The sequence below is a fragment of the Salvia splendens genome, chromosome 4 (genome assembly GCF_004379255.2).
Source record: "Salvia splendens isolate huo1 chromosome 4, SspV2, whole genome shotgun sequence".
Taxonomy (NCBI): domain Eukaryota; kingdom Viridiplantae; phylum Streptophyta; class Magnoliopsida; order Lamiales; family Lamiaceae; genus Salvia; species Salvia splendens.
The window spans coordinates 20,894,502-20,910,663 of record NC_056035.1 but is presented as its reverse complement, the minus strand read 5'-3'; the positions used below and the strand labels follow the sequence as shown (position 1 = coordinate 20,910,663).

Here is a 16,162-nt window from a genome sequence, read left to right as displayed (position 1 = left end):
AAGATTTTTGTAGTGTGTGATATTTTTAATGACTTTTAATGAGCTAAATGACATTTATTATAAGTTAAATATTTATAATAAATGTAATTTATTATAAATATTTACCGTTTAGCGAGCTAAACGGTCAATATTTAAATTTGTCGGAAATAAAAATCGTAACTGATAAATTTTATTTTACAACTTTCCACCAATTGTACTACAAGTAATTACTCTTTTCATTTTTCAGTATTTATGTCACGACCGCACTTTGCCAAGGATAGCAAAAGCGGATAAATCGCGACTAATAAAAGGATTTAAAGAAATATGGAAGAAATGAAGATAGAACTTGCACATTGAAAAGTCAAACAATATGATAGATAAGATCCAAGTATTCGATTACAAGGATTTGAATAACAATGACATTTCATCAAAATGAATCAGAGTTTCGATGATGAGAGTTCACTATACTCTCTTAACAAACTGCAGCGGAAAGGTCCAAAGAACAACCTCGCGTATGAAGACACGAAGCGTCGAGAGATCCACCTTATTTACTTAAGTAGCATCGACTCTGATCAACACGCCTCCGCCCTATTGTTTAATCTGCACATTTATAAATACATGCAGGGCTGAGTACATGAGTACTCAGTGGACACGTGCCAAAAACAAAACATACAATATAAGTTGGCATCCATCAGCAGTATCACACGGGGGTTTTCTTAAAAGGTCCGAGCATACTAAATTCTTTTGTGATCTTAAAAGTCCGACTGCAGTCTAAGTTCTTGATGTATTCCTCCATGTCTGAGAATCCAGTGTACCGTGAAGGTGGCCGCCTTCACAAGCACCCTCGCCGGCCAACCTCTCTCTAGGACGGCTCACAGCGCTCGGGCACGAAACTCCGAATAGGATTTGCGGTCCTATTGTGAACCAAACTCGTTACCAAATTTTTGGCATCGCCAAACTTTCGGCATATAGCCCTCACAGACAGGTCTCGAAAACAAACATTTTATGGCATGACAACAACTTTAAAATAATTCACATCTCCATTTTTTAGAAAAGATGATATTTCATAACTTCAAAATATTTGCTTTATATCCACACTATAGTGCTGAATATTAAAAGAAAGCCCACCTGGTATGCTTATCGCCAATTAAAATTCCTCGTTTGGCCTCACTTGTCCTTGTATAAATTCTCCTTTAGAAATAAATAGCGTAACACGCTAATTAGTACTCGAACTATTTTTCTGAAAAAAAAAGCATGCATGCTATTGGGTAGCACCTATATCTTAGTCTCGGCTCACAGGATTTTTCCTTAAATCCTAACTCGGCTTTATTGTGCGGCAGTACTTAATTGTTCGCTTTACTTATCTTGGAGAAATTCTATTATCTCTTAATAAAATGTGGATTCTTAAAATCCTCCTTAACTCCATCTGCGGATTTTTCTTAAGGCAGCCCATGGCGTCGCGGGGCGGCGCCGGTCGGCCCTCCGCGTCTCAACTTTAATATTTTCCATCTTTGAAAACTCAATAATTTATTCGGGAATTAATTTAATTAAGCTCCAAGCTCAATTCCTTAAATTAATTCCACTCCAACAATATTTAATTTTCAAGTCTACTAGTTTAATTAAGTAGCCCAATCCAAGAAAATCTCTCGGCCCAAATCTTAATTAAGTAAATGACCCCATGGTCCATTTCATCAATTACATAAGGCAGCCCATTTGTTCCCTTAATTCAATTCTAGGCCCAATTCCTTTTAATTAAAATTGAGGTCAACCCAATCATATACTCCCCATCTGTCTCTTCTCCCTTCTCGGTATTTTTTCCAAATCTGAAAATTTGAGAAACCCTTATTGAGGCAGCAGCATCTCCGTCGAGCTCTCTTTCTCTCTTTCTCTAGCGACCGGCTAACTCGCCGCTCCCCTGCGTCGCCTGCTCCGCCTCCTCTGCCATTCACGCCTTCCTCCGGGGAATTCGCGGATGATGGAGGAAGCGCCACCTCTCATCTCCAGAGGGTTCCCGACGCCGATCTCTCTCTCTCCCTCAAGGAGCTTGGCGTTTTCACTGGGAGTCACACCGTCGCCGGCGACTCACGTCAGCTCCCTCCGTCGAGTAGCTTCCACCCCTAAACTAAGTCACCTTTCCCCCTTTCCCTTTAATTATTCCGATTTTGTTGTTTTACTTGAAGGCAGTAGCTATGATAACTGATTATTCGTTGATTCTATCGCTATGATTTTCCCTACGTGAGCATGCCGCCTATGATTCTAAGTTCTTGGGCCTAGTATGATATCCGAAACATAAGCAGAGGGTGTGCTAGTGTTTTACCTCTTTCTCGATGATTCCTTCGAACACCGGACTGCCCTTAAGCTCGTCGCCACTCCTTCCTCTCTTGCTGCACTTCTTGTGATTTGTGAATTTAGAGAGGTGTGAGGAAGGAGGTGGTGGTGGGCTGGTATTTATAGCCGAGCCCTTGGCTCCTTGTGGCATTTCTTGGCAGACATTGAAGCTCTATTTTGAGCTAAAGGTTATCCCCTCTTTTGTGTTTGATGAAAAAGGTGATCATGCTAAATTGGTGAAATCCTTGGAGGACCTACTCCTTGTAAATTGTGCTTCCTATTTTGGGCTAAGATCTTTAAGCTTTGTGATATTGTGGTTTACTCCAAAATGGTGTAAGTTCTGGGGCTGCTCCCTTGGCAAAATCCCTTACTCAGTTCCTCTATTTGTGCTTGTTGCTGAGGTCATGAGACTTTGTGCAAAAAGGTTATATTCCCATTTGGTGAGATCCTTGGCAGCCCCCAAATCGTCCCTTTGACAGCTTATGTGTTGCTTACTTCAAGACCTTGCCTTCTTTCATCATATCTCCTTCTCTCATGACTTTCCTTTGTACTTTAACTCATTCTAATTTTGTGTAAATTTCCTTTCGCAGGGGTGGCTGTCCAAGGCGTCTCGGTTGGCGGTTTGGAGTCTTGCGGCTGTGGAAACGAGGAAGAAGAAAGGAGAAAGAGATAGGGAAGAAGATCTTTGGATTTTTTTGTTCTCATTCCTATTTGTGGTGTGTGAATTTTCCTTGCAGGTTTGGAGATGAATCCTACAGCTGCTGTTGCTGCCCAACCGAGAGGAGAAGAGGGGAAGAGATCATGCTCCAAGGCATTCCTAGATCTCATTATCATTTCTACCTAGAGTCAAATCCTAGATTATGTACTCCTTAGATTTGACAAGCTGTAACATATTTCCTTTGTATCATGAACAAAAGCACTCCATTTGATTACATGGAATTTCTATTTTCCAACAATTGTAGTTCTTAAATTTGAAATTCCTTACACCTTAATCCAATTGTCTCTTCGTCCAAATTTTTTTTTATACTCCAAATCCGTGTACGAAAACTCGGGGGGTTACAATTTATGATATTCAATAGAAGGTGTGAAATGATTTAAGGCATGGGAAGGCGACGTCTAGATTTTTATTCATAAATGTCTAGATTATGGAGTAATTTTTATTCTTAAATCAGTTTTATCAAAATTATATACTTTTAAATCTTAAATGACAGTTTTGTAAATATCCCCAAAACTCCCTTTTTATATATGTATAGATTTAATATTTTATAAAATTTTAAATGAATATGATGAATTAGCCGATGTAAATGAGAATGGAAAGTTATTCAATTATTGAACGAAGAAACGGAAAAAATAAAAAAGGACATTCAAACAGCATTAATTAATCTCATTAATCAATTAATGCTCTTATTCCCATTACATTTGTTAATAATTTTTGGGAATGTAGAAATTCGAAATTCATTTATGTATGGTGCATATTAAATGACCGATTATACTCATCAATCTCATTACATATTTGATCAAGTTTGGACTTTTTCTATACATATTAGTATTGAATTTTATACTACTGTTTAATTGTTAGATTATATCTAAGATAATCATTATAAAATGCTAGGTTATATGATTAAAATTATAGATTCAATTAATTTAAAATTTTATTATAATAATTTTTTAATCAATTTTAAATTTTTAATTAATTATTCAATTAAATAAAAATTAATCATTGAGAATCAGGAAGTGATAAAAATAAACATAAAAACAAATATTTAAAAGAATAACCCCATTAATCTTACTAAGCAATCAATGTCATTATTCTCATTAATCACAAATTAATTCATTAATTACCAAGCAATTCAATTATGTTATTGATTATTTTTGGTAATTCTCAAAATTCAAAATTGCTTTCCACCACTGATTCTTTATTGATTATTTTTAGTAACATTGCAAATTTATATTATATGTAATGTTTATTTTATAAAACAACTCATCAATCCCCTTAATTAAAAATCAATTAGCATTCAATAATTCTCTCAATCAAAAATCAATTAGCAATTGACTATCAATCAACTCCATTAATCAAGAAATAATCAATCAGAAAGCAAGAAATAATTACAAATAAATTTATTTAAGTTAAAAAATCTATATATGTCATTTCTTATGCTTCTTCCCAGACCCTTTCTGTCCGCCTCTATCTATCTTTAGTAAGCTTCATCTTCACATATAACAGTCCCTAGCACTTCATCATCCTACCGGCGAAGTCTTCTCTATCAAGCTAGTTTGTCTCCATTTGTAGGTAAGTACTTCAAAAAAAAAAAATCAATTATAGATCCTATATTGCAACTTTGATTTTGCACTTCAAAAGTTCATGATATAGAATTGTGCAAGAAGCTCAATATTGAAAATCACAATCCGCAAAAGTTTATGACAATAAAATACTCACCAATTTCAGAACCAGATTCGGTGATGTTCATTCTCTATTAGTTTTGAGTAATCGAAGCAAGCCACCCTTCTTTTTCTTCTTTTTTTTCATCGTTTGAATTTTGATAGAAATAATTTGTTTTGTGAATGAGTATTTATAGAGGTTTATTTTGTTCCATACTAATTCTGTAATTCATACAATTGATTAGTCCATACGTTTCAAGTTCCGTTAGACTATTAATTCACACTCCCTTCTATTATACGTAATGCTTCAATATTAAAAATATCAAAATGAGAAGAATACAATGTGTTGTCCCAGCTCAAAAACTTAAATAAAAAAAATACTATTTTTTAAAAATTATGGAAATGTCATTAATTGAAAACCATTAATTCAAACGCTTTATTATACGTGTGACAATTGTGTGTAATGTAATTATTTCCCCACGCCATGATTAATTGGATGATTTGTAACCGCCAAATTTATACATTGATATATATAGGGCAAAATAACTGTAATGTTTATTTTAATTCCATACAAACGTTTCTTAATTAGTGTCTCAAACCAAATAAATTCCCATCAATATGATAGTAATGCGTGTGTATACATAATTATTCAAAATTTTGCCCAAAACTTTTAAGTATTCAGAATAATGGCCAAAACTCAACTTTTATATATGTATTGATGAATGAAAGATGAAATGGAAAGAGGAAAAAGAGGAGCGCATTTTTGGGTGAAAAAAGGAGGCGGTAAATTTAGTTACTATTGAACAAAAAAAAATATAAATAAATCGGTTTTTAATTGAATCAGTTTATGGTTATCCATGATCATGTTGATTTATCCATTTATTTATTACACAGTAAGGCATAGTTTGGTAGATTAGTGAAACAATCCTAAGTTAAATTATCTTTATACAAATTATCTTCATAAATTTGATTAATAATCTATTCTACACGTTTGGTAGATTATAGGACTTTTTTTTTTGTTTTTATGTTGTTTGATTGGATTCCAAATTAATAGAATAAAATAGGTAAAGAAAATATTATCCTTTTAATTAACCTTCATAATAGGGTTAGTTTTAAAATTAAGAAATAGCCTCCATCACCATTTACGCATCCTCCTTCTCCATTACTCCATTCTCTCAACTCTCAAGTCTCCATTACTCATTCCATCACTCCACTTTAAGTGATTTTAATCCTACTCTCTCCAAGTTTAGTTCATGAAGCATGTCTCCATCTCAAGTTTTTATATATATGAGAATCACGATGAAATTTGGGAAAAATATATCAAAATTAGGGCTCCACAATCAAGAGCAATTGACCACGACTCCCGCAATGAGCAATTGAGCGCAACACCTAGTTCATACAACAGAATTGCCCTAAGGCACGGTGTGATTTATGACGGAATTGATCAGGGAACATGATTTAAGAAAAAATTAATCAAAATTACTAGCGTAGGATGACGAAATTGAGAATTGCGATTGCTTTTGTTGAAGTTTCATTCACTTTTTTTTGCCAATCTGCACATTTTTTGTCGTGGAGTGAGAACAACTTTTTTGTGAATGATGGAACTGTTGTAGAGAAATAAAAAGAAACGATATTTGTGTAAAAAAAGTTTAATATGAGGGTACTTGTGTAAAAACATAGATTTGTCAGGTTTTAAAATTGATGTATATAAATAATCAGACCATGAAGATCAGATAGTTTTGTCTATAATATGAGAGTTTATTATATCGGGTCCATCCTTAATCATAGACTTTAGACATAAATAATATATGCTACCAAATGATCAATAATGTAGGTTAAATAATCTAATCTACCGTTATCATAGCTACCAAACTATGCCTAAATTGTAAACAATTGATCAACGGAGACCTTTAGTTAAATATTTATGAGAACGATTAATATTTGGCTATTGGAAAATACTATGATATTCATATGATCACAACAAACAAAGTACTACAAACATATTGCATTTCAATAATATACTATTCATTGGGAAGATCAATGGCAAAAAAATGTGTTATGACAAAATTTTAGGGAGATGATTAACCAAAACAATATACTCCCTAATTTTTCATTTTTTGTTATTACTTTCAATATGTTGACAATGTAACATATGCCATATTGACAACAAAATGACATCGGACTGAACAGAATTACTTACACAGGGAAAATAAAAAAGTTACAAAACAATGTGAAACCGATATGATAAGACAAGTTATCTTAAAGAAGTTACAATACAATGTGAAACCGATCTGATGAGACAAGTTATCTTTAAAAATTAATTCTAGAAATTGGATCTCGGGATAATAAGTTATCTTCAAAAAAAGAATTTATTACAGATAGATAACGTAGTAATATACAACATCACTGATCCGAAAAAAGGACATCAATAAAAACAGTATGAATTTGTTTAAGATCAATAAAAATTCAGAAAACTAAAGGGAAAAGAAATGGATTTTGGTAAAACGATAAACCAAATACTCCCTCCGTCCCAGTTTAAGAGTCACATTTTGCCAATTAATTTCGTCTCAGTTTAAGAGTCACATTTAGAATCTATCATATTTAGACATAAAATTTAACCTCATTATTCATCAAATTTACACTCAAATGGCATTACTTTCATAAAAATAAAACAAAACAAAATTCTAAACATACAAAAAGTCAAAATGATCCCACTTTCCACTACCTCACTTTAATTATTACACACTCCAACAACCACTACCTCAATTCATTTATTACACACTCCACTAATTTCTTAAAACCCGTGTCATAACTAAATCTTATTCTTAAACTAGGACGAAGAGAGTAGTTAATAATTGGGAATAAAGTAGCTATTTTGTATCAATAAAGTGGAAAGCATAAAAAGTATGGAAGGAAGCAAATGAAGAGTTATAAGCATTCTAGAGTATAATTTCCCCATTGATTTTCTTCATTTCTGAATCAAAGTGCAAGGATGACATTAATGTTTTCTCATCTCGGACGTTTATCTTCAACACTGAACAAATCCGAAAATATGAAGAAAAAGAATTAAAAGAGAGGATCTCAGGAGCTAGAAAAGTATCTTCAATTTCGAATTGGGAATATCAGATATATAACGCAGTTTTAAACTAATGCATCACCGATCCTTTTTATAAATTGCAAATAAATAATGAAAATGGAGAAATAAAACGAAAATACGAATGCAGGTGAGTTCCTTTATTGAAAAGCGACGATGCTGAACTGGTGTAATTGAGAGAGGTGTGATTCAGAGTTTATAAGGGGCGTCAACGCGACGGGAAAACCCTAGAAAGGGTTTAAACGACGACGTCGTGAGTTGGATAACGTTGTTTCCAGCCCAGTGGGCTATGTGTGATTATGCTTTCTGAATTCAGGCCTTTCAATTGGATAGGGTTGGGCTCATCTGGTAATTCAAATACCATAAAACATTTACATACTTGGATCAAAAGAGGTATTTCATGGTTGGTCATCTCCAAAACCACTTTCGACTTTTCATTTAATCAAATGTAAAATGCAAATTCAATTTTCACCAAACACTATTCTCCGTCTATAGATGAGTGTTATGCCACGCCTCGTCCTCTCTGAAATCTCACACCCTATGTGATTATATGGTACTAGTAAAAATTTAGCTATTTATGATACTAATCCACTTAATTAAGTTACTAATATCACCGAAGTAGTGGCGGAGCCACATGGGAAAAATGGGTATTACTATACCCCCAAAATTAATGAGTATAATGTATTTATATATACAAATTAACAATACTCATACTTTTGCCCTATTATGGCGGCCGAGGGCCGCGGCGCCCGCCTATGTTCGATTTTTTTTTTTTATATTTTCGATAATTTTATATAAATACATCATTCCATACATTTTCACATCACACACATTTTATACCCTAATTTTCATTCTCTATAATTTTTATAGTCTCAAAATGCAAGGTGGAGATGATGATTCCCCCGCTATGGAGAATCGGGATACGACAACTTTCCACCTTCCCAACCTTGGAGATCGAGTCCCACCCTCCTCCATCCCAGATGTGGAGTCTGCAATCGTCGTCGCCGTGGCAACAGGCTCCCCAATATCGGGGTCAGTCCTCCTCTCATCAACAGAGGAACGTGGGTCGTCCCCAATCGGGGTTCAGCGACTACCGGCCCAACATGGACACAATCAACTATCCGCGTCCTGACACCCCTTCTCAGCAATTCCAATCCACACAATTCTCGTCCACCCAATTCCAATCCACCCAATCTCCTCTGTCTGAATCTGATAGATTCACATGGGAGCTGTTGACGGGGACACCAGAGACCCTGACGTCCAGATGTGTGGAGACGGGGAGAGGCGGCGGTGAGAGAAGCGGCGGTGGAGGGGGCAGGTGAAGCAGCGACGGTGTGTGAGGCGCCAGCTGCGACGTAGAACAGCAAGGCGGTGGCAGCGGCGACGGTGGCAGCGGCGACGGCGGTGATGATAGCGGTGGCGCTGGCAGTGGTGGCGGTCTACGGGGGTCGTACTACAAACGGCAGAGTCCGTTGCTATTGCTAGGGCCTGGGACGCGGTCACGACGGATGCCGTAGTTGGTACGGATCAGACCGACATATGCTTCTGGAAACGCGTCCTGGTAGTGTACAACAGATTCACAATGCCGTGCGTTCACACGACCAGATCCGGAAGAAGTTCAGCAGGATCACTAGAGCCCTCAAGAGGTGCCAACTCCGCTCTGCTGAGAGCGGCCGCAGCGAAAACGACATAAAATCGTTGTCGTTTCAGTTGTTCAATACTGAAGGGTGGCCCAAGTTCGGCTACTGTGTCGAATTCCTCGTTCTGAAATACAGAGCCATCTGTGAGGAAGGGTCCTCACTCTCAATTAACAGTGCCGTTTTAAAGGAAGCTAATTGTAGTGTCTACTAAGTGGATCTAACTCGCCAACCTCCTCTCCCGATTATGTAGCAAGTTATATTAATTCATCACAGAATATGTCACTCAAACGAGAGGCATTATCCGATTACTTAGGGAAGAAACAAAGTAAGAACAAACGGATACTAAATAGAAAACGGAATTGTATAACCAAAGTCGTTACTAACACATCCCTAGAATCTTATGAGTTTAGTTACACATGATTGAATAAACTAAAAACATAGATTGTAGGGAAGACAATGAAAACATAAAGACTAAAGCAAATAAAACCCAGAGGTAGAATCCTTGTAGCCTTGATGAACTCTTGAATCCTTCTTCAACCCCTTGCACAATGAAGCACTCAAACATTTAAGCTCTGGAAATATTTGGCAAAGAGAAGATCTTCTTTTGATGAAGCTTTGGGGAGTATTTATAGGAAGAAAATTGCCCCTTCAAATAAGAAAAAAAGGTTGCAAAATATGGTAAATCTTGGAGAGAAAGTAGGGAAAATCTGCTAGGCGCTTTTTCCTAGCGGGCCGCTGCACCTTGGCCAGCGATTGCTGCACTTGTTTCAGCATTCGCTGGCAATCATCCCGTAACTCTCTGGTCTCTTTTTAGCGGTCACCACGCATTCTCCATCGGTCGCTGAGCGTGTCCTTTCTTCTATGCACAACTTTTTCGGAGCAGGCCGCTACTGACTTAGCGGTCGTTGGGCGCCAACGGTTGCCGGCTGTGTTGCAGCGGACCGCTGGACATGCAGAACAGCTCCAGATTTCCAACTCGTGTTTTGACTCACTTTTTAGGCTAAAATATGCACATTTCTCACAAAACATGTCAAAATACCAAAATAGACAAAATATGCAAATAATGGGCATGTAATTAAACTTTGACATTCAAAACGGACCAAATAGTGGCATTAAAACAGTGCAAAATCCGAGCGTATCAGCGGCTCACGTACCGTCGACCTCAACAATGATGTTTCGGAGGAGCCCCCCTCGACACTCTCCAGGCGCCCACGTCCACAGGGCCAACAGACCGCAATCCGAGAAGCTAGATCCGCCTCCCAACTCTCTACTGCGGGCGCGTCTGCATCGTGCCCAACACCGGCTGTGGCAGCGTTGATACCCTGGAGGTGCAGATGATGAAGCAACTTCATAGAACTTGTCCTTGTACGAGAAGTCGACCAACGCGGTCACCAAGGGGATGTACTACGAGCTCATACCGAGGCTGAGGTCGAAGTTGGGGTTCAGCGAAGCGGCGAAGGCGGGAGCGGTGGGCGGCAGTGGGGGCGGCGACGACGGTGATGAAGCTGGTGAAGAAGAAGCGGCAGATTCTAATGGCGCCACCGAGTAGGCGGTGGCGGCGGTGGCGGTGTTTTTTTAGTGTTTTTATAAAATTTTTATTGTATAATTTTTCCCCCTTTCTATAATACAATGAAGAATTGATTTTAATTTTTTTATTAAATTATGCATTTTTAAAAATATTATAGTCCGATAATTTTTATTCTAGTTAAATTAAAATATACCAAAAATGAAAAAAATAATTAATTTGTGGCTTGGGCTTGTCCACTATTAGGGTGGACAAGTTTTTTTGTGGCCAGACCAAGTTTCTTGGCCTTAGCCAAGTTTTTGTGGCTTGGGCTTGGCCTTGGTCTTAACTATTGTGGACACCCTTATTCTCTCTTCATCTCTACTACTTTTTTTCTCTCTCATATTTATTTTATTTTTATTTAATCTATTCAACACAATTCTTAATCTTCATGCTCAAAAATTTTGTACTAACTTAGTTGGGGCAGAGGGAGTAATTATTTATCGTACCTCGAATGAAAAATCCTGGATCTGCAACTGATCTGAAGACACGCAATCCAATGTGACTATGACCTAATTGTTAGAGAATTGTTTTACTAATGACGTTATTGTATATACATGTCTATGTTTTCAAAATAATGACTAAATCTCATCACTCTTTTCTTAAATTTTCCAAGTTTTTACAATATTTGGTACACGGGTGCTGTACGCCTACTTTTAAAATCTACACTATAAATCAACATTATCATAATTAGTACTACTACTACTAAGTAATTTAATACTATCATTAGATTATAAGTATCTCACCAACTAATGTGTTAAGCCAAAAGGGGTGTCCATATTGATATAGTTGTATGTCATGCATTTTGATGCTTACTCTTATGAAGCAGCGAAATACCTATGGTTTGGTACATAATGAATTGTCCGTCTTTTTTGCCAGACAGACGAAGTGGTTCTACAATCAATACTCCTTTCTTCATCAATTCGGAGAGAGTCAAATTCTTTTGAATCAACATTATATCCAAACTCATTGCTCTCTTTTGAATCGAGGATATAGTAATTTTTCTTGGATCTATCAGTCTAAGCAGGAGACAATAGATCTTGATATTATTGATCATTCTTTGATTCAAAGTTGCGTCCCATCTTAATTGAAAAAGCAAATAATGTTTCAGGAAGAAATCTAGTTCTGCTTCTGTATTGCTTTTGTATTGTTTTTTCTTTTTCGCTTTTTTCATGTCCGAGCTTGCATAATTTTCTTCAATATCTTTTTGTTGTGAGAAAACGGATTCGCGATCTCCTTGGCTTATGGGTTCTTTTTGTTCTTCATTTCGATGCTTTTTATTCGATGTTATCAAAAAATTTATCCTTTTCTTTTCATTAATATTTTTACTACTATTTAAATTTAAAAGAAGTAATTTGCTTGGTATAAACCAAGGTTTCATTTTATATGCCTTATAAAGTAACACAAATTCTGGGAAGAGCCAAAATTCCAGATTCGATATAGAACGCTTTAGCCTTTTTTCATTCATTCCCATCCAATCAAAAAATCTTTTGTGTAGATTTTGTGAATTGGTTTCTGGAATCATAAGATATAAAATATTTTTTTTAGAAATTATTGGAGAGTTGTTAGTACGAATGTTCGCATTTTGATACCTATTGGTATCAATTAGGATCCAGGCCTCAATATCAATATCGACTTTTTGTCTAAGATAAAAATTGAAAATTTTCCAATCAAAATATTTTCTATCAGCTGGTTTTTCCATATATGGAATATCAACCTGCCCTAGATCATTTGGAATAGGGATGTTCCTCCGTATATCAAAAAAGTCTTTTTTCGACCTGTTAGAAGTATAAGAAATTTCTTGCTTCTTATTTCCTTGAAAGGGAGGTCTATAAAAAAAGCATTCCGTTTTATTTTTATAATTAATAAATTTATATGATAAAAGATTATATCTATAGTATTTTCGAAAATTATCTTTTTCAGTATATAATAAATATACTTCAGATTGCTTTTTGGAACCAACTAATAGGTCTTTTTCATATGAATGCTGCTTGCTTAAATTTGTCTTTTTGTCTATACAACGCTGGCGAACTCTATTTCGCCATTTTTCTGGTATTAATTTAGACCATCTGATCTGAGATAAATGGTACTGAAAATGCCCTTTTAACCAGTTTTTCCATTGATCTGTTTCATAGCCCGGAAGTTTCTTATTTGCTAATTTCGAATGAACCATTCCTTGTCTTTCAAAAGAATCCTTTATTTTAGACTTAAGAAAAGGGTGTATTCTTTGATATTGAACAACAGATCTTACCGAGTTACTAATTTGGATTTGTGATAATTTGTAAAATACATATGTTTGTGACATGTAGGATAAGTCATAAAAAATACGTGAATTTTCTTTAATATTACTGATCTTATCAAGTGACTTTTTTATAGCCGAAATAAGCGAAATTGAAGTTTTCTTTTTTGTATTAATTTTTGCTTGTTTTCTTTCATTATTGTTATCAATAAATTTTTTTGTTAATTTAAGAAAAAGTTCTGTATTTATTCTGGGAATATTAACGATAGATACAAATATATCTGTATAGATTTTTTCAATGAAAATTTTTAAAAGGGAGGGTAATTTACGGATTAATCGAGGATTTCTTCTTTTTAATATTTGCCATTTTTCAAATCTTTTAGCATTATAACTTGTTTTGTTAGGACTAAGATTTTTTATTCTTGTAGTTACTTTTTTTTTCTCTTTTGAGATTCTTTCTATTTGATTTCGGATTGTACTTGTTCTATCGGTGAGATCTTTCATTTTTTTTTCTGTCAATCGAGAATTTGTCCAACTCGGAGATGCAATTTGACTAAATGATTTGTGAATCATCTCATTGCTTCTCATGGAATCTTTTTCTTCTTTAAGTTCTTTCAATTTATATACTTCTACTTCTCTTAATCTAAACAATAGAATTGGATTTACTTTTGAAAGTTCTTTTATTATTTTTTTTAGAAAAAAAATACTTCCGATAAACCATTTTTTGATTTCTTTTGAAACCTTTTGAAGTAATTTTGTTTTTTCTTTGAAAACTGTTAGAACTAGAAAATACTTCTTTTTAAATTTTGCAATTTTTTTTTTGAATTCCTTAAAAATAGGTTTAAAAAAAGAAGGACGTTTTCGGGGCGGACCAAAAGGAAGTTCCGCTTCCATTCCCCAAATTGTTAAAAAACAAAAATCATCTTTTTCTTTTTTCTTTTCCATTAGATCTTTCTGAGAGGATTGTAGTTTGGATTTGTGCCAAGGTTTCAGACAGAAAGGAAACAATATTTTTATCTGAATACCATCTGTCAACCAATTTTTGGGAAATTCTGTTTCGGATAATGGAACACCATTATAGGTACATTTAAGATGTATCTCTCTATTCCATTCCTGGAAATCCTCAGCCCATTCAGGAAGTTCGAATAGGAGTATACGGCCAATATTTTTTGTAATTATTAATAAAGGTAATAGAATACTTTTTCTAAAAATAGATTGAGTTAGTAACATACAACCTCTTACTACTTGCGCAAGTGGAATGCTATCCCAGGCCTCTGCTATCTCTATTCGCACTTTTTCCTTTCTTTTGTTCTTTTCTTTTTTTTCTTCTCTTTTTGTTTGTTCTTTTGCATACTCTACTATGTTGAATGCTTTTCCCTTACCCACCCAATTTTGAAAAAAAAGTTTAATCAATGCGGAGATATCAAAAGAAAAAACAGGGAATTTTTGTAGTCTTTCAAAAAAAAGGAAGGAGTGCGCATTTGCTTGAAACAACTCTGAAATAACTATTTTACGCCTTTGAGCTCGCATAGAACCTTTGATTATACCCCGCCGAAAGTCTGATTGTTGTGAATAACGTATCAAAGCCACTTCGTCTATTTCATCGGGCATATTAGTATCGGTAATATTAGAATCACTATTCTCCCTGTTAGCAGTAAAAATCACTACACGTTTGCCCTTTCTTGAACGAATTTGATGATCTATTGGTACGTTTTCTTGATATTCTCCTGACTGTTGTTCTAAATCGGTAATTAATCTGTATGACCGTTGGGGTATTTTTTTACTGATTTTTTTTATCGATTTTCTGCTAATTTTTCGACCATCAAAATAGGTTTGAGTTAAAAATTTTTTAAAACTTTTTGTTCCTTTTTCGGAATCTATTCTTCCTTCTGAAAATAAAAAAGGATCTTTCAGGTTTAGATTGGGAGATCCTGATTCTCTAACAAATTTACTGATGAAAGTTAAAAAATGAAAAATTTCTGTTGATAATGGTTTTTTTTCAAATCTATTTTTTGTCAGTTCAAATTTTCGATAATCGGCATCTGGAAGAAGTATACCATGAATTCGATTTATCTCAAATTTCTCTATGAGATTTTCTATTAAAGTATTGTTTAATGTTGAAAGAGAAAGGTTTTTGTAGATTGTTTTACGATATGATCCGTTCAAGAAGGGATCATATACTTTTGATAAGTATTCGTTTGTAGAATCCTCATTACATAATCGAGTTCTTGTTTCCAGTACCCTCAAAGAAAAAGCTTCTTTGTCTAGAGCTTTAATTCGATTTTGAAATTCGTTGTTGAAACTTTTCCCTTTTTCTTTGTTGGTATAAACCCAAGGATTGTAAAGTTCATTACATGCAGATTTTTCGAAAAGATGGGTCGATATCCTTTTTTTTATCATTTCAAAAAAAATGGATAAACCAGGAGGATATGTAAAAGAAATTCTTTCTTTTCCATCACTTTGACATATGTCAAAAAAATATTGCGACATTTCATTTCTCACAACCCTGTCAAAGTTATTATTTTTTATGTATCGAAATGGTCGATTCCATCGCTTCGAATCGAAAAGAACAGTTATAAAAGGTTTGTCAAAAAAGAAAGGCTTTTTATTTTCCGTTTTTGAATCATTTATTTTGAATCTTGCATTTTCCTGATTCTCGTTGATATTCATTAGATAAGACTCTTCAGAAACGCGTCTATTTTTAGAGTCTGTCTCTGTAAATCGAAAGTGGAATTCATTTTCCTTTCCATTCACTCGGATTTCTTCCGTTTTATCGATTTTGTTCGGATCCGCCTTTTCTTCCGAAAAAAAGGAAGGAGAAGGATCTTCTTCGGTGGATCCCTCTTGTTCCTGTTTAGTCCCCTTCATTTCGGAAGCTGTTTCTATTTCTACATCTCTTTCTTCCGTTTTTGAGGTTTCTTTGAGTTTCTTAGTAAAAA

At 34.9% G+C, this 16,162-nt stretch overlaps 1 protein-coding gene, 2 long non-coding RNA genes, 2 other non-coding genes and 1 pseudogene across 5 annotated transcripts in view; 1 reads left to right on the top strand and 5 right to left on the bottom strand.

Annotated features, from left to right (window-relative positions):
- Nucleotides 1-304: 304 nt before the first annotated feature.
- Nucleotides 305-1,551, bottom strand: LOC121799092. The gene is made up of 2 exons (XR_006050144.1): nucleotides 1,108-1,551; nucleotides 305-579 (listed from the first exon to the last, which is right to left on the bottom strand). It is a non-coding gene; the product is annotated as an uncharacterized LOC121799092 (long non-coding RNA).
- A 217-nt stretch (nucleotides 1,552-1,768) lies between these two features.
- Nucleotides 1,769-3,263, top strand: LOC121799091. The gene is made up of 2 exons (XR_006050143.1): nucleotides 1,769-2,083; nucleotides 2,898-3,263. It is a non-coding gene; the product is annotated as an uncharacterized LOC121799091 (long non-coding RNA).
- A 3,752-nt stretch (nucleotides 3,264-7,015) lies between these two features.
- On the bottom strand, nucleotides 7,016-7,102 carry LOC121801685 (annotated as a pseudogene).
- Nucleotides 7,103-7,618: 516 nt separating this feature from the next.
- Nucleotides 7,619-7,711, bottom strand: LOC121801679. Its single transcript, XR_006050623.1, has one exon. It is a non-coding gene; the product is annotated as a small nucleolar RNA snoR26 (small nucleolar RNA).
- Nucleotides 7,712-7,759: 48 nt separating this feature from the next.
- LOC121801683 lies at nucleotides 7,760-7,853 on the bottom strand. Its single transcript, XR_006050624.1, has one exon. It is a non-coding gene; the product is annotated as a small nucleolar RNA snoR27 (small nucleolar RNA).
- Nucleotides 7,854-11,780: 3,927 nt separating this feature from the next.
- The window catches only part of LOC121800810 (protein TIC 214-like), a 5,414-nt gene continuing 1,032 nt past the window's right edge, over nucleotides 11,781-16,162 (bottom strand). The window contains exon 1 of the mRNA XM_042200314.1: nucleotides 11,781-16,162. This exon is cut by the window's right edge and continues 1,032 nt beyond it. Coding sequence (XP_042056248.1) covers nucleotides 11,781-16,162 — 4,382 coding nt within the window.